The 19,294-nt window shown below is 38.5% G+C and overlaps 1 protein-coding gene across 1 annotated transcript in view; it reads left to right on the top strand.

Moving 5' to 3' along the window:
- ADAM22 (ADAM metallopeptidase domain 22) overlaps positions 1 to 19,294 on the top strand; it is a 241,009-nt gene that overhangs the window by 28,536 nt on the left and 193,179 nt on the right. The window contains 1 exon segment of the mRNA XM_082845888.1: positions 10,121 to 10,197. Coding sequence (XP_082702014.1) covers positions 10,121 to 10,197 — 77 coding nt within the window.

Raw genomic sequence — 19,294 nt, 5'->3', positions numbered from 1 at the left:
CTCTGGGCTTTCTATCCTGTTCCATTGATCTATCTTTCTGTTTTTGTGCCAGTACCATACTGTCTTGATTACTGTAGCTTTGTAGTATAGTCTGAAGTCAGGGAGCCGGATTCCTCCAACTCCGTTTTTCGTTCTCAAGATTGCTTTGGCTGTTTGGGGGCTTTTGTGTTTCCATACAAATTGTGAAAAATTTTTTTCTAGTTCTGTGAAAAATGCCAGTGGTAGTTTGATAGGGATTGCATTGAATGTGTAGATTGCTTTGGGTAGTAGAGTCATTTTCACAATGTTGATTCTTCCAATCCAAGAACATGGTATATCTCTCCATCTATTTGTATCATCTTTAATTTCTTTCATCAGTGTCTTATAATTTTCTGCATACAGGTCTTTTGTGTCCTTAGGTAGGTTTATTCCTAGATATTTTATTCTTTTTGTTGCAATGGTAAATGGGCGTGTTTTCTTGATTTCACTTTCAGATTTTTCATCATTAGTGTATAGGAATGCAAGAAATTTCTGTGCAGTAATTTTGTATCCTGCTACTTTACCAAATTCATTGATTAGCTCTAGTAGTTTTCTGGTAGCATCTTTAGGATTCTCTATGTATAGTATCATGTCATCTGCAAACAGTGACAGTTTTACTTCTTTTCTGATTTGGATTCCTTTTTTTTCCTTTTCTTCTCTGATTGCTGTGGCTAAAACTTCCAAAACTATGTTGAATAATAGTGGTGAGAGTGGGCAACCTTGTCTTGTTCCTGATCTTAGTGGAAATGCTTTCAGTTTTTCACCATTGAGGACGATGTTTTCTGTGGGTTTGTCATATATGGCCTTTATTATGTTGAGGAAAGTTCCCTCTATGCCTACTTTCTGGAGGGTTTTTATCATAAATGGGTGTTGAATTTTGTCGAAAGCTTTCTCTGCATCTATTGAGATGATCATATGGTTTTTATTCTTCAGTTTGTTAATATGGTGTATCACATTGATTGATTTGCATATATTGAAGAACCCTTGCATTCCTGGAATAAATCCCATTTGTTCATGGTGTATGATCATTTTAATGTGCTATTGGATTTTGTTTGCTAGTATTTTGTTGAGGATTTTTGCATCTATGTTCATCAGTGATATTGGCCTGTAGTTTTCTTTCTTTGTGACATCCTTGTCTGGTTTTGGTATCAGGGTGATGGTGGCCTCCTAGAATGAGTTTGGGAGTGTTCCTCCCTCTGCTATATTTTGGAAGAGTTTGAGAAGGATAGGTGTTAGCTCTTCTCTAAATGTTTTATAGAATTCGGCTTTGAAGCCATCTGGTCCTGGACTTTTGTTTGTTGGAAGATTTTTAATCACAGTTTCAATTTCAGGGCTTGTGATTGGTCTGTTCATATTTTCTGTTTCTTCCTGATTCAGTCTTGGCAACTTGTGCATTTCTAAGAATTTGTCCATTTCTTCCAGGTTGTCCATTTTATTGGCATAGAGTTGCTTGTAGTAATCTCTCATGATCTTTTGTATTTCTGCAGTGTCAGTTGTTACTTCTCCTTTTTCATTTCTAATTCTATTGATTTGAGTCTTCTCCCTTTTTTTCTTGATGAGTCTGGCTAATGGTTTATCAATTTTGTTTATCTTCTCAAAGAACCAGCTTTTAGTTTTATTGATCTTTGCTATCGTTTCCTTCATTTCTTTTTCATTTATTTCTGATCTGATCTTTATGATTTCTTTCCTTCTGCTAACTTTGGGGTTTTTTTGTTCTTCTTTCTCTAATTGCTTTAGGTGCAAGGTTAGGTTGTTTATTCGAGATGTTTCCTGTTTCTTAAGGTAGGATTGTATTGCTATAAACTTCCTTCTTAGAACTGCTTTTGCTGCATCCCATGGGTTTTGGGTCGTTGTGTCTCCATTGTCATTTGTTTCTAGGTATTTTTTGATTTCCTCTTTGATTTCTTCAGTGATCACTTCGTTATTAAGTAGTGTATTGTTTAGCCTCCATGTGTTTGAGTTTCTTACAGATCTTTTCCTGTAATTGATATCTAGTCTCATAGCGTTGTGGGGGGAAAAGATAGTTGATACAATTTCAATTTTCTTAAATTTACTTTATTTGTGACTCAAGATATGATCTATCCTGGAGAATGTTCCATGAGCACTTGAGAAAAATGTGTATTCTGTTGTTTATGGATAGAATTTCCTATAAAAATCAATTAAGTCCATATTGTTTAATGTATCATTTAAAGCTTGTGTTTCCTTATTTATTTTCATTTTGGATGATCTGTCCATTGGTGAAAGTGGGGTTTTAAAGTCCCCTACCTGAATGTGTTACTGTCGATTTCCCCTTTTATGGCTGTTAGTATTTGCCTTATGTATTGAGGTGCTCCTATGTTGGGTGCATAAATATTTACAATTGTTATATCTTCCTCTTGGATCGATCCCTTGATCATTATGTAGTGTCCTTCTTTGTCTCTTCTAATAGTCTTTATTTTAAAGTCTATTTTGTCTGATATGAGAATTGCTACTCCAGCTTTCTTTTGGTTTCCATTTGCATGAAATATCTTTTTCTATCCCCTTACTTTCAGTCTGTATGTGTCTCTAGTTCTGAAGTGGGTCTCTTGTAGACAGCAAATATATGGGTCTTGTTTTTGTATCCATTCAGCCAATCTGTGTCTTTTGGTGGGAGCATTTAATCCCTTTACATTTAAGGTAATTATCGCTATGTATGTTCCTATTCCCATTTTCTTAATTGTTTTGGGTTTGTTATTATAGGTCTTTTCCTTCTCTTGCGTTCCTTTCCTAGAGAAGATCCTTTAGCATTTGTTGTAAAGCTGGTTGGGTGATGCTGTTTTTTTTAACTTTTAAGACTTTTATTATTTTGGTTGAACTCAACAACAAAATTCAGGCAGTAAATTGTCAAAAGAACATACATTTTACTTGCAAGAAATATAGGGGGATTCAATGAGTAGATCATCAGTTTCAAAGCTAAACATATTTTGTCATAAATTGTGAAGATAAGGGAAAGGAGCTATTGTTTATTGGACATCTATCATCTCAAAGCCTTTTACATCCATTTCTTATTGTTTCCAGGGTAAGGAGTACATTTCTTTCATGGTTTTATACTAGTGGTTCTGAACCCTTGGCCACCCCTCAGAATCACAGCGTAGCTCTTTAAAAAATGTTGATGCCCAGGATCCATCCCAGACTAAAAGAATTAGAATCTCTGAGTTTGGGGCCCAGGCAGTGGTATTTTTTAAAAAGCTTCCTGAGCAAGCCTAATATGCAATGAGGATTGAGAACCACTGGTTTGGAAGTTCTATGGCATTTGGGGTTCCAGCCTGTTCTCCCACAATAGATGCCTCACATCTTCTGTCTCAAGAATATAGCATTTCCTACAATCACCAAGTGTGCTGAGTTTCCCATTTTTGTGCCTTTGTCAGGTCTTTTACCAGGAGTGCTTTCCCCTGCATTCTTGGTCTGAGGAGCACCTCCCCAACTCTCTGTAATCCTGTAGTCAGACGGCTGCTGTTATACCTTGTACATATATCTATTATTGGACTTTCAAAAATTTTGTAATAATTTGTGTAGCAGCTCCCCGTTTTGACTGTGAGTTTCCTGGGTGTAGGGGCCATGTCTGACTGTTCTGTGTATCCCCAGAGCCTGGTGTATTTCCTGAGGTATGGTCAGTGCTCCATAAAGGTTGAATGGATTGTAACTTGTCCTTTAGTTTTCACAATAAAGCTACAGAGTGTGTATTATTATTTTTGATCTTTTAGAGACAAGGACTTTGAGTTCAGAGACATTAAACAATTTGCCCTAGTTTGTTCCATTAATAAATGGAAGACCCAGAATTCAAACCCAGTTCTGCCTAGCTTTAAAGGCTATGCTTTTTTGTTTTGTTTCATTTTGTTTTAAAATGTCCTGTTGCTGGACACTGTTTGGTTCTTGCAATACTAAATATAGAAGGTTGGATTTTAAGAGCCTTTTGGTTAAAGGTAATATGTAAATTAAATGCAATATATGATACAGATTATGACAACTATGGACATGATTGAGTTGACCACATGAAAAGAGGGAGGCATTTAACATAGAGTCATAGATATACAATTATGAATAGAAAACACTAATGCTCTTACATATGTATTGTGCTAATTTATGTATTAGGTAGATCTGTTTGGTAGAATCCTGTGTTAAAAAAAGCCATTGTTATACAATTCTGCTTCAGTAAGTTCCATATCGTGAGTAACAGACAGGGGAAAACAATATTGTTGATGTGGCTACAGGAAATTCTAGAATGAGGAATCTTAATAGGTTGTAGTATCAGTCTTTTTGAACTGTTTTGTCAGAAGTCCACATAAGGCAATGGAGTAATTACAGTCAGGTTATGGTGATTCTTCAGTTGCCTTGTCTGATGTAGAAGACCAGGGAAAATAGTTAAAAGTAATTATTGGTATTTTGTTTTTTACTGAGCTCAAAGTATTGGATACCAGGAATTACACTTGTATTTTTTAAAAAACTAAATAGAAGCAATCAAATGGCAAAGAAGAATTTAGGATGCAGAATAGCTAAATATTCTGTTACATACATTGAAGACTTCATTTTAATTATGTTAATTACTTTCAGAATTATCCTGTTGTATAATACTGTTTGACTGGTAATACTCCCACGTCACTGATATTCATTGATTCATTATTCAGGTTGGGCTTAATTAAAAACCCAAACTACCTGTCTTTCTCCTTGTGTCAAAGTTCTGATTCTACCATGACAGTTTTAGTGTCATCTTTGCTTTAAAAAAAGGTTGTAAGGACTTCCCTGGCCGTCCAGTGGTTAAGACTTCGTCTTCCAATGCAGGGGGTGTGGGTTCGATACCTGGTCTGGGAGCTAAGATCCCACATGCCTGGCAGCTAGAAAAAAAAGCCAAAAACGTAAAAGAGAAGCAGCATTGTAACAAATTCAATGAAGATTTTAAAAATGGTCCACATCAACAACAACAAAATCTTTAAAAAAAAAAGGTTGTAAGTAAGACAAGCTTGAAAAATTCATTTATATCTGCTCTTTGTAATATGTAGGGTTGCTCTAGTTCATGGCTCTAGGAGATGTGAGGAGAAAAAGACAGGTTGTCAAGAAGCAAAATGCATAAGGAGCTTGAGGGTTATATTAACTTCACATTTAAATTTCAGCTATTGCCCATGGATAATAAACAGGCCTCAATCTGGGGATTGTATCAGGTTCTTCTGGTCCTAAAATTCTATGATTCATTTTTGAAATTTAAATTATCCTTATGTAATTATATTGATTTATTAAGTTTTCTTGCCATCTCGATAGTTATTTTATATTTTTGCCTTTTTCTCCCTCAGTCTTTTTTCACAGCTATGATCAAAATCAGCCTCACTGCTTAAAACACACACACTTTACCATACCTGTGTAATTTTCTCCCTTAAAAAATGGATTTCCATGTGTATTGCAAAGTATAATGCTTAATTTCTAAGGTGGTGCTTTGTGTCAGATGTGATAATGTTATTGACTTTTCTGATGAAGTCAGAGTTCCAAAGATTGTTTTTCGTGGTTTGATTTTCTTCTAAATGCTCTAGAAGTGCTCTTTAGAACCCAGTAAAACCTGCAAGCCACCTCCAAACTGCAGAATGATAGCAAAGATGAAGCATGATGGAAGAGGCCTGCCAGGAGGTGAAATGCTGCCCTACCACCAAACAGGGTGATTTGGAAATGACGTTTACTCACATGCCTCAGTTTCCTTATTTGTAAAATAAGGATGTGTATTATATGAGCTCTAGGTTATTCTAGGGTAACAAAGCATTTGGTTAATAGATTTTAAAATCACAAGTCATTCTTATATAGTAATTTGAAAAAATGCATTTCTGCAAAATAATAATAATTTTCAAATGTCTCTAAGAGCCATTACTACCTTTTAATCTTCTTAATAATCTTCTTAATAAAAATAATATTCTTAATAAATATTAGATATCAAATAATAACTAATTTTAGTTAATAAATATTAGAATTTGGGGGGTCAATATATGTTAGGCACTCCCCCACCAAAATAAAGAGGAAAATCCTGATTAGACTAGTTCTCTCTTCTTAAACATTTTCTTTTCTTTTGAGCTAAGAAGGTAAGGTCTAAGATTAAGGTGTTGAATAATAAGCTGGATTGTTAGTTGCATGAGTTCAGTGTAATTCTACTTAATTTATAATTTCTCCAAGATAACCTAAAGAAGTAAATATGTTTCTTCTCTTCAGCCTACTTGTTAAGTCAGACATTTGGGGATGGCAGGTGCCTGAATGGTAGATGACCATCCAGAATGCAAAGAAACCAAGCTAACATGTATTTTCGTGATTACTACTGCAAATTTGTTTTGGCTGGGAGGTCCTATGTTTGGAGTTTGATCCTTTTGCCTTCATGAGTGTCAGTTCTACTGGTGCAGGTGCCTTGGTTTTAACCCAGCCACGGAGGAAAATGACATTGAGCACTGATGCAATCAACTCGTTATTGGAGTTGCTTTTCTAAATGTTCAGGGACATCGCCAGTGATGCTATATTAGTTTCCCATTGCTGCTGTAACACGTTATACCACAAACTTAATGTCATAAAACAACTAAAGTGAATTTTCTTACAGTTCTAGAGATCAGAAGCCTGAATTAGGTCTTAAAAGGCTAAAATGAAGGTGTTCTCAGGGCTGTGCTCCTTTTGGGGGCTTTAGGGGAAAATTGTTCCTTGTTTTTTCCAGTTTCCGGGGGCTGCCAACATTCCTTGGCATGTGGCCTTTTCCTGACCTCATTTTAATCTCTGCTTCCATCATCACATTTCCTTCTCTGACTCCGATCCTTATAAGACTCTGGTGACTACCTTGGGTCCACCTGGATAATCCAGTATACTCTCCCCATCTCAGGGTCCCTAACTTCATCACATCTGCGAAGTCCCTTTTGCTGTGTGAGGTAACATGTTCACAAGTTCCAGAGATTAGAGTGTGGTCATCTTTGGGGCCGTCAGTCTGTCTGCCATAGATCCCTTCTAATCATCCAGATGTCATCTCCTCAGAGAGGCCTCCATACCACCTAGAACCCTGTCTACCCTGGTTACCTGTTTACCCTGTTTTATTAAATCTGAGAACAGTGTATTTATATTCTAAGTTTATTTTTTATCTATTGTTCATTTTCTGTCATTTTATTTGTCACTTTCTATCTCCTTCCACTAGAAGATAAGCCCCACTAGAGCGGAAACATGATCAGTCTTCTTCATCTTGTCCCCCAAATCAGAAGAGTTCCCAGCACTTGGTAGACTCTCAGAAGATGTTTGTTGAATGAATCAATCTGTATATAGTCTAAGGAAGCCTTCCTTACATTAAAACAATAATAATATAATCCCGTTCCTATTACTATCAATAATGCAAACATTTTTCACTAACGGCAGTTAAACATGCTGTCAATAGATTTTCTGTTGAATTTGCATAATGGGTTTCTCCTTGGGACATGGATGAGATCAATAAAGGAAAATACCAGTTGTAAACTGAAGCTGCAGGAAAAAGAAAATATAAGAATTAGACAGAATTAATGCAAACAGTAAATATCTTGCTAAAAAAGAATAGTAATGTTATTTTGATCCAGGCTGTAATCATGATGCCGTGATGAATAACATGTGTCCTCTGCCATGTTCACAATAAATGCTGAGAAAGAATGGAGGAGAGAGAGGTTCTTTTTAATTGAGACAGAGCTTTCCCCAGGCTGTTCCCCAAACATGGTTGTTAGCACTTCAGGAAACTCAAAGAGCTTTTAGAGAAAAGAAATTATCCATTGAGATAGCATTAAGAACAACTTGGTGGAAGGATGGCATTTCTGTAAGCAGGTAATTTATAGCTGTGTAATTCTTGTTCATGTGTGCATCCAGGTGATTGATCAAACAAACCCTCAAATGAGTCAGTCAGTCAGGAAATACTTATTGAATACCTGATGCTGGTCAGTACTGAGGCCTTCATATCAAAATGAACCGTATTGAGGAAGAGGAGAGAAGGAAGCTAGAAGGGTTTGGGAAGACTTCCTGGGAGAGGAAAGTTTGGATTGAATTGTGTCCCTTCCAGAATTTATATATTGAAGCCCTAATGCTAATGGGACTGTATTTGGTGACAGGGTCTTTAAAGAGGTAATTAGATTAAATGAAGTTGTAAGGGTGGATGCTAATCCCATATGACTGATATCCTTAGCGGGGTGGGGGGGGGAGAGAGAGAGAGAGAGAGACACCTGGGGTACACATGCATAGAGAGGAAACCATGTGGCCATCTGCAAGCCAAGGAGAGAGGCCTCAGGAGAAACCAAATCTGCCAACACCTTGAGCTTGGACTTCCAGCCTCCCGAACTGTGAGAAAGCAAATTTCTGTTGTTTACGTCATCCGGTCTGTGGTACTTTCTTATGGTAGCCCGGGTAGACTAATACAAAAAGGAACTTGATCTAAGTCTTGAAGGATGAATAGGGCCATTTCTGGGAAATGGCCATGGTGAAGATCACTACCCAGGGTCTGGTTTGGAAAATCACAAGTGATGAATGAAAGCTATAGAAAGAGTTGGAATGCACATAGTTTGTGGAATTAAAGAGTAGAAGAGAGAACTGAGTGTGAATGGGATATGGGTGGGTCCTTGGGAACTTGTGTGCTGTTATGTCTGGGGTGGGGGGAGGTGATTGTGGAGGATATTGATATGCAGAGAGAGAAAGTTTGTATTTGATGTAGTAGAAAATATAGGACTTACATTTGGGGTTTTGGTAAGGAGTCAGTTTTAGGAAAATCAGGGAGGATATGAACTGTGGCAGATATGAAATGAAGAGTAAAGTGTGGATCCAAGAACCATCATAAAAAGAAAAAAGAAGCCAGAATTTGGTGATAACCTGGGTGTTAATTGGGAAGAGTGAGGAGTTAGGGTTGGATGTTTAATGAGGCTAAGAAGTATCCAGATAGTTCATTCTTGCGGTTTCACGAGGATTGGAATGTGTTAGCAACTGAGGTGTGGCATTCTCCCACTCCCACTTATTTCAAAGATTTTTAAATGGAAAGGTTATCTTTTGTTTCCAGAAAGCTTTATGATTATTAAGCACTCTCCTTTCTCCTGATACCATAGGTTAATGAGTGTGAAAATCATAGGTATGATTGAGGTGCCCTTTGTGCCCCACAGAATCCTAGAATGTCCCTTCCTAAGATGCGCTGGTTCTCGGGGAGCAGCACGACCATCTGCCTCACTTGCTACGTAAATACAGTTGCTCAGATGGTTTATATCTCTAAATAGTGTATGTTTGCCTTTCTCACTGCAGGAATTATACATGTGTATTGTAGAAATTTTGGATACTATAGACAAATATGAACCAAAAAATCAAATAATTTATAGTTCTACTGCTCAGGTATAGCTACTGTTAATATGGGAAGTCAAAATAAATAGTTCTGCTTCCTTCCTCCTTTCTTTTCAGTTATTACATGTGGTTATTCAATATGCTAATATTAATGTTATTGGTAACACTGTATGTTTTTTAGAGTCCCTTGTGATTTTCTCTGGGAGTCCCTAGATTGGCATAGGAAATAGTGATTTTTTTTCCCAATAAACTTTTGATGGGTGATGTTTGCAGTAGATGGGCAGAGGCTCAGTTTTTCTCTTAGGAAATTGTGGAAACCTCTATGAAATTACATTTGGTAAATTAGAACTGAACTATTACTTCGAAAGTATGTATTTGAGATAGGATGAAAAGGGTTTTTTAGAAGTTTAGATGTCTTCCTTGTAAATGGATCACATTCATCATCTTAATTTACTCTTGTATTGAACATATTTTTCCCTATTTCTTTTTTAATCTACAAAGCTTAATTTTAAAGGCGTCAGCATCTAAAACAGAATGAAATGTAGTTCAGTCTTCTTGGAAATGAAATGTTTAACCACTTGAGATAAAGCAGAAAGGGAGAGTACTTGCCCTCCTTGATTAAGTGGTACTTTACTTCAGATTAGTGAATAGCTTCTAAGAAGGTGCAAATTTTACTCTGTTTTTATTTAATTTCTATGTTGAACTGTTTTTCTAATTTATATTATAAAACTTTCAAATGATCGTGAGAAGTGCTTATCATTTGATCTCTATGGCTGAATAATAAATACCTTTTATCTTTCTGATATTGCAGTTGACTCACGTTGACCAGGCAAGCTTCCTGCTGGGTGCCTTTGGAACATCGTTTATTCTTGATGTCCTGCTAAATCAGTAAGTTTTCCTTGAGCTGCACTCACTGTTTTCAGATACACATTGAATCCAGTTTCTTATCCTGCTGTAAAATTTTTTTTCTTAGTATATTTTACTTTGTTTTCTAATATCAGTTAAATACTATATTTAAAACTATTGTATCTACTGACTGTAAGTTATAAAGTCTGGTAAATAACAGAAAATGGGTATCCGCTTGAAATTGAACAACTATAACAGCTTTAAGAATGTAAAATTGAGGGAAAGATTTACTCCAATATTTTGCATAAAGATATAGATGACCTAAGTTCCTATGAATGACAATAAATTATGAAAATAATACTTTGAATATTAAAACATCTTTCTTAAGAACAGCAGAAAAGGTAAGTTACCCTTTTTGCTCAGTGAGTCAGGGGACTGGTTGCATGATAGTGTGATTCCAAATAATGCCATTAGATGCTTTGATTTGGGAGTTGAGTTTTGTAAGGTTTAAGGTACTGGAATTATTCTGTAAATACTATATAATTTTGGAAATTGTCATTACCTAGAATTTTAGGTTTGGGATAGTAGAATTTTAAGTTTGGGAGTGGCTTTTGATAAATCACTGGATTTAATCTCTTCCCTCTGGGTTAGTATCTAAGAAGTCTTACAGGACATTTAGTTGTCTATTCACTTTTTAAAAAAAGCATTAGTATCCCACTTCTTATCCTGGGCAAGCAGGAAGAGACCAGGGCTCTGTCAGCCAGTGTTTCTGAGCTGAGCAGCACTGGACCACAGCTTTGCTGAAATCAGCTATGCAACAACTTAGGAAGAAAGTTTGAGGCCAGGAGGACAGTATGGTAGACCGAGAGTGAGAACTAGAGCCTAGTTTATCTACAGTGGGGAATCAGCCAGGTGGAAGACTCTGAGTTAATAAAAAAAAGGATGCAAGAGGCAGTTCTTAGAGCTGTACTATCTGGGTAGGTAGCCACTAGCCTCTTGCGGCTGTTTAAATTAAAATTAAATAATTAAAATAAAATAAAAAATTCTGTTTCTTAGTTGCATGAACCGCATTTCAAATGCTCAGTAGCCATGTGTAGTTAGTGGTTACCTTATAGGACAAGGCAGAACATTTCCAACATTGCAGAAAGTTCTGTTGCACAGTGCTGGTTTAGAGATTTCCTTTGAGGAAAGGGCACATGTGCACTGTTAAGATTATTGAGCGAGGTCAATCAGTATTCAGGAGAATTCACTTCTTCCTTTTAGATTTTAGTCTATGTTTAATAGATTAATTTAATAATTAATTTTACTAGTATCCTAATTTTTCTGGAATTTATTTACAAAGTTGTCATCATACCATAGTTATTGTTTTAGTTTTTAAGTTATATATTAGTTTATTTTTTAATTAAGCTGCCTTGTAGGTAGGTACATTTTGTAAGTAGTGCTTCCCTCTCCCCACATTTTTGTTTCACAAACAATTTAAATACTGAAAAGCATGTGTTAGATGGCAGTCTGTTATTTGGGTGATCTAACAATGGGAGTGTTTTGTTCTTTGATCATGCACATTTAAAAAATGTAACATAAGTTGTATTTCTACAATACTCATTAAAATAGTTTCTTTCTTATTTTTAAAATTTATGGCTTAGAACATAAATATTAGATGTTTTATACCACACTGTATTTTACCCTAATTTCATAGGGCGTGAATAAGATTGTGTTAATATGATCTGTATCTTATATTCCTGCTTGATGTAAATACCCTAAAATTTACATGTTTGTATGACTCATTTCAGTTTTTCAGCAATTTTAATGTCATAAAGTTTTAAAAAACTCATTATGAAGGAATGCATGCTCCTTTGAAAAATAATGAAAGAGTAGAAAAACAATCTCATATAATTCTACCACTTAGACACTGATTGCCCTGTTTTAAGTTGTAACCCTCTCTGTGCTCACTTTCCCATACACCCTACTACCTATTCTCCCTTGCTTAATTTTTAAAATATTATCACAATTTAATATAAAGGTTGACTCATGAAACTGCCATTTTTGCAGGTCAAAAATTTGATGACCATCATTGTCATATGGTCAACTAATTCTCTGTATTTTAACTTTTAATTTATTAAAAAATTTTTTAAATTTATTATTTTTTTATCTTTTTCCTCCATCTAGAATTTAAGCTCATTGAGGGCTGAGATGTTTTTTCATTTATTGTTGTATCCTTAGCCCAGAATAGGCACTAAATTCTAGGTTGGGAAGTCATATTGACTTAGAAACTAAAGGCTGGAATAGGCCAGGAGACAGAGGAGATGATGGATGAGGGTGGAGGCTGTCAACTGGGGAAGAGTGAAGCAGCAAAAAAGAAAGAGGGCAAATGTTTGGGGCTGGCTTCTAAAAAAGCTGAGCATACACATCTAGGTATGATTTGGAAAGTCAGGTTCCTAGGTCTCTATTTCAATGACTCCTTTCCATTCCTTCAAATCATGGTTCTGCTAGATACCCGCTGCCTTGTTTTCTGGTTTCTGACATTTGTAATGCCTTGACTTTCAGTACCCCAAAGAAGAAAGGATATTTATTCATTCTGCCCAAGCCATCTCACTTCCTCTGGAGGAATCCAAGCATTATAGTTTTCTGTTCCTGAAGGGGAGACACATATGGCCATACTTATCAGAGCATGAAGCTTAGAATACTAAGGGTGAAGCAAAATTTCTTTCTAGATACTGGCAAGAACCTCTCTTCTTCTTATTGCAGTACAAAGAAGCTCCCTTCTTCTTATTGCAGTACAAAGGATAAAATAATAGCATAAATAGAGATTTCCTGGGCTGAGAAATATGCAAAGTTTTTTTGTGTGTTTTTGTTTTTTTCGGCCTGGGATCTATATTAAACATAGATGTCAGGTATCTATTTTCTTTATGCTTTATGGTCTAGGATGATTTGATACAAAGGTTTTTTTTCTTATTTTTATGGAGAATGTTTTTATTTCATGGTTTCACTTTATATATTGTCTAGTGGTTATATTGGTTAAGGAGCAGAAAGATGAAAAATCGATGATGCTCTTTAAGTTTTCCTCCCTCCCTCCCTCCCTCCCTCCCTCGCTGCCTCCCTCCCTCCCTCCGTTCCTTCCTTCTTTTCTTTTTTTTCCTCACTCATATGCTTACTAACAGTTATTTAATGTAGTTTGTTGGTTGTTTGTTTTTACTTTTTCTTCTTAAAACGATTTTTTTATTGAGGTATAGCTGATTTACCATATTATAGTCGTTTCAGGTGTACAACATAGTGATTCAAAACTATACTCCACTTAATGTTATTATAAAATAATGACTACACTCCTTGTGCTGTACAGTATATCCTTGTAGATTATTAATTTTATACATAGTCATCTTTACCTCTTAATCCTCTACCCCTGTGTTGCCCCCCCCGCTTCTTCCCTAGCCCCACTGGAAACCACTAGTTTGTTCTGTATATCTGTGAGTCTGTTTCTGTTTTGACATATTGATTCATTTATTTTATTTTCTCGTTCCACATATAAATGACAACATAAAGTATTCGTCTTTGTCTGACTTATTTCACTAAGCATAATACCCTCTAGGTCCATCCATGTTGTGGAAAATGCAAAATTTCATCCTTTGTATCTGGTAGGTTGGTTATGTTTCCCAGTGTTAGAGAAGTGGCCTTTTGTAGGAGATATCTTATACGTTCCAGCAGGTCTGCTCACCAGAGCTATGTACTCCAGGGGTTCTCCCTATGTGGGCTGTGTGGGTCCTTCTGTTGTGGTGGGTGGACTACTGTGGATGTGCTGGTCAGCATGGCTGGCCCCCTGTTCAGCTGGTTGTCAGGCCCTGCCTTGTGTGGAGGCTGCTGGCCACTGGTTGGTAGGGCTGCGTAACGACAAGGCTGGCTGTGGAACCCCAGCGAGTCCCAGGCCTAGTGCTGGCTCACTGGTGGGTGGAGCTGGATCCTGGGGACTCTGACTGAAGGGCCCTGGGGGTCCCAAAGCTAGTGGGTGGGGCTAGATCCCAGGGCCACTGGCTGAGGTGCCCAAGGTGTCCCAAATCTGGAGTTGACCTGTTGCTGGGCAGGGTCTAGTCCTGGGGTCTCTGGCTGCAGGGTCCAGGGCTCCCAGAGCTGGTGTTGGATCACTGTTGGGTGGGGCCAGTTCCTGATACAGCTGGCTGCAGGGTCCAGGGTATCCCGAAGTTGTGTCTCCCTGCTGAAGAATGGGGTCAGATCCTGGGGCAACTGGCTAAGGGCCCCGAGGTGTCTCAGGGTTGGGGCTGGCCTGCTGGTGAGAGGACTGGGCCCTGCCATGGCAGGCTGCAGGGCTACAGTTGTTTGGGGACAGATGTCCACCTGCTGGTGGGTGAGGCTGGTACCAAGGCTAGAACTGGCTGGCTGATGGGCAGGGCTATAGCCCAGGGGGTTCTGGGATTGGTGCCTGTGCACTGCAGGTGGAGCAGGCTCCCCATGTCTCTAGCTGAAGGACCCTGGGGGGTCCCAGATCTAGTGTTTGCACCCTGGTGTGTGGGGCCACGTCCTGGAATCTCTGATGGATAGGGCTGTATCCAGGATTGGCTATGGGCTCAACAGGTGTTCAGGCAGCTGGCCTGCTGATGGTGGGTCTGTGTCCCCTCCCAGCTAGTCGCTTGGCTTGTCTAGTCTCAGTACTGGTGCCTGCAGGCTGGTGAGTGGGGACGGGGCTGGTTCTTGGAGCTAATAAGCTAGAGGGGGGGTTCCAGAATGGTGCCCGCCAGCACCAGTGTCTCCGTGGTAGAACGAGCTCCCCAAAGTGGCTGCCGCCCATGTCTCGGTCTCCAGTTTCCTCCTGCCTCTCTGGAACACTTTCCAGTATCAGCAGGTGGGTCTGCCACAGGTTCCTTTCAAATGACTACTTCTGCCCTGAGTCCTAGAGTATGTGAGATTTTGTGTGTACCCTTTAAGAGTGGAGTCTTTATTTCCCGCAGCCCTCGGGCTCCCCCAAAAGTAATCCCTGCTGGCCTTTAAAGCCAAACATTCTGGGGGCTCATTTTCCTGGCACTGGACCCTTGGGCTGGGGAGCACAATGTAGGGCTCCAACCCCCCACCCCTTGGGAAGAATCCCTGCAGTTATAGCTATTCTCCCGTTTGTGGCTCGCCCACCCATTGGTATGGGTCTGGACTCTTTCTCAATTTTGCCCCTCCTGTCTCGCTGTGGTTCCTCCTTTCTCTCTTCAGCCATAGAAGGTCTTTCCTGATAGGCTCTGGTCTTTCACATTGGTGGTTTCTTGTATATAAATTTATTTTCATTTTTTGGCTGCATTGGGTCTTTGTTGCTAGGTGCGGGCTTTCTCTAGTTGCGGCAAGTGGGAGCTACTCTTCATTGCAGTGCGCAGGCTTCTCATTGCAGTGGTTTCTCTTTGTTGTGGAGCATGGGCTCTAGGCGTGCATGCTTCAGTAGTTGTGGCATGCAGGCTCAGTAGTTGTGGCTTGTGGGCTCTAGAGCACAGGCTCAGTAGTTGTGGCACATGGGCTTAGTTGCTCCGCGGCTTGTGGGATCTTCCCAGGTGAGGGAACGAACCCATGTCCCCTGCATTGGCAGGTGGATTCTTAAACACTGCACCACCAGGGAAGACCAGTTTCTTGAAAACAGTTGTCATATTGGTGTGAGAGACCCTGAGAGAAGGTGAGCGCGGGGTCTTCCTACTCCACCATCTCGGGAACTCTTTAACCTAAGCTTTTTTCCTTATGAAGCAATTTATAGGGCTATGGAACAGGTACAGTTTTTTGTCTTGTTTGAAACTGGAGACAAATTAAGTAAGTCCTTGTGTAGCTGGATTCCAGTTGCAGGAGGGATCCAATAATACATATTTTTAGATTGGAAGGAAGGAAAAGTATCATTATATAATATTCCTTCTGAATGTTCAGTAAACAAGGTTATCTGTAACCAAATTATATACTAATTCAACCTTTAGGTTGTAACTTGTACAGGAGGCAGATAAAGACTATGGGATGATTAAAAATGAAAAGCACAGCCAGTTCCTGTGTTATTAAGACTATGAAGGGTGGGAAGTAGTTCTCAACTCCTTCAAGGGGTCACACAGGTGTGAAATTTCACTCTTTGGGACAGATATGTTAATAAAACCAATCATATGGCCTGGCCTGGTCAAACTAGTCCTGCGGCCACATTGGATCTTTCTAGAGGTCAAGAACTGGTGTTATACCTTATTGTGAAAGATTCCTCAGAAGGAAAAGGCTCAAGAGGGCAGACAGCAGGAGCGAGAAGAACTACAATCCTGCAGCCTGTGGAACGAAAACCACATTCACAGAAAGATAGACAAAACGAAAAGACAAAGGACTGTGTACCAGATGAAGGAACAAGATAAAACCCCAGAAAAACAACTAAAACTAAATGAAGTGGAGATAGGCAATCTTCCAGAAAAAGAATTTAGAATAATGATAGTGAAGATAATCCAGGACCTTGGAAAAAGAATGGAGGCAAAGGTCGAGAAGATGCAAGAAATGTTTAACAAAGACCTAGAAGAATTAAAGAACAAACACCAAGAAGAATTAAAGAACAAACAAACAGAGATGAACAATACAATAACTGAAATGAAAAATACACTAGAAGGAATCAATAGCAGAATAACTGAGCCGGAAGAATGGATAAGTGACCTGGAAGACAGAATGGTGGAATTCACTGCCATGGAACAGAATAAAAAAAAAAAGGAAATGAAGACAGTCTAAGAGACCTCTCAGACAACATTAAACGAAACATTTGCATTATAGGGGTCCCAGAGAAGAATAGAGAGAGAAAGGATCAGAGAAAATCTTTGAAGAGTTTATAGTTGAAAACTTCCCTAAAATGGGAAAGGAAATAGCCACCCAAGTCCAGGAAGTGCAGAGAGTCCCAGGCAGGATAAACCCAAGGAGAAACAGGCCGAGACACATAGTAATCAAATTGACAAAAATAAAGACTAAGAAAAATTATTAAAAACAACAAGGAAAAAACGACAAATAACATACAAGGGAACTCCCATAAGGTTAACAGCAGAAATTCTACAAGCCAGAGATAGTGGCATGATATATTTAAGGTGATGAAAGGGAAGAGAACCTACAGCCAAGATTACTCTACCCAGCAAGGGTCTCATTCAGATTCGTTGGAGAAATCAAAAGCTTTACAGACAAGCAAAAGCTAAAAGAATTCAGCACCACCAAACTAGCTCTACAACAAATGCTAAGGGAACTACTCTAAGTGGGAAACACAGAGAAGAAAAGGATCTACAAAAACAAACTAAAACAATTAAGAAAATGGTCATAGGAACATACATATAGATAATTACCTTAAACGTGAATGGATTAAATGCTCCAACAAAAAGACACAGGCTCTCTGAATGGATACAAAAACAAGACCCATATATATGCTGTCTACAAAAGACCCACTTCAGACCTAGGGACACATACAGACTGAAAGTGAGGGGATGGAAAAAGATATTCCATGCAAATGGAAATCAAAAGAAAGCTGGAGTAGCCATACTCGTATCAGGTAAAATAGACTTTAAAATAAAGAATGTTACAAGAGACAAGGAAGGACACTACATAATGATCAAGGGATCAATCCAAGAAGAATGTATAACAATTATAAATATATATGCACCGAACATAGGAGCACCTCAACACATAAGACAAATGCTAAGAGCCATAATAGAGGAAATCAACACTAACACAATAATAGTGGGAGACTTTAACACCTCACTTACACCAATGGACAGATCATCCAAACAGAAAATTAATAAGTAAACACAAGCTTTAAGTGACACAGTGGACCAGGTAGATTTAATTGATATTTATAGGACATTCCATCGGAAAACAGCAGATTACACTTTCTTCTCAAGTGCACATGGAACATTCTCTGGAATAGATCACATCTTGGGTCACAAATCAAGCCTTGGTAAATTTAAGAAAACTGAAATCATATCAAGCATATTTTCCGACCACAAGGCTATGAGATTAGGAATCAATTACAGGGAAAAAACCGTAAAAAAACACAAACACATGGAGGCTAATTAATACGTTACTAAATAACCAGGAGATCACTGAAGAAATCAAAGAGGAAGTCAAAAAACACCTAGAGACAAATGACAACAAAGATATGATGATCCAAGACCTATGGGATGCAGCAAAAGCAGTTCTAAGAGGGAAGTTTATAGCAATACAAGCCTACCTGAAGAAACAAGAAAAATCTCAAAAAACTATCTAACCCTACACCTAAAGGAAATAGAGAAACAAGAACAAACAAAACCCAAAGTTAGTAGAAGGAAAGAAATCATAAAGATCAGAGCAGAAATAAATGAAATAGAAACCAAGAAAACAATAGCAAAGATCAATAAAACTAAAAGCTGGTTCTTTGAGAAGATAAACAAAATTGATAAACCATTAGCCAGACTCATCAAGAAAAAGAGGGAGAGGACTTAAATCAATAAAATTAGAAATGAAAAAGAAGTTACAACAGACACCGCAGAAGTACAAAGCATCCTAAGAGATTACTACAAGCAACTCTATGCCAATAAAATGGACAACCTGGAAGAAATGGCAAATTCTTAGAAAACTATAACCTTCCAAGACTGAACCAGGAAGAAGTAGAAAATATGAACAGACTGATCACAAGTAATGAAAGTGAAACTGTGATTAAAAATCTTCCAACAGGGCTTCCCTGGTAGCGCAGTGGTTGAGAATCTGCCTGCTAATGCAGGGGACACGGGTTTGAGCCCTGGTCTGGGAGGATCCCACATGCCACAGAGGAACTAGGCCCGTGAGCCACAACTACTGAGCCTGCGCATCTGTAGCCTGTGCTCCACAACAAGAGAGTCCGCGATAGTGAGAGGCCCGTGCACCGCGATGAAGAGTGGCCCCCGCTCGCCAAAACTAGAGAAAGCCCTCGCACAGAAATGAAGACCCAACACAACAAAAATAAATAAATTAATTAATAAACTCCTACCCCCAACATCTTCTTAAAAAAAAAAAAAAATCTTCCAACAACAGAAGTCCAGGACCAGGTGGTTTCACAGGCGAGAAGAGCTAACACCTGTCCTTCTCAAACTTTCAAAAAATTGCAGAGGAAGGAACACTCCTAAACTCATTCTACGAGGCCACCATCACGCTGATACCAAAA

This window comes from Leucopleurus acutus (genome assembly GCF_964270905.1).
Source record: "Leucopleurus acutus genome assembly, chromosome: 9".
Classification (NCBI taxonomy): Eukaryota; Metazoa; Chordata; class Mammalia; order Artiodactyla; family Delphinidae; genus Leucopleurus; species Leucopleurus acutus.
This window is presented reverse-complemented; position numbering and strand designations above follow the sequence as displayed.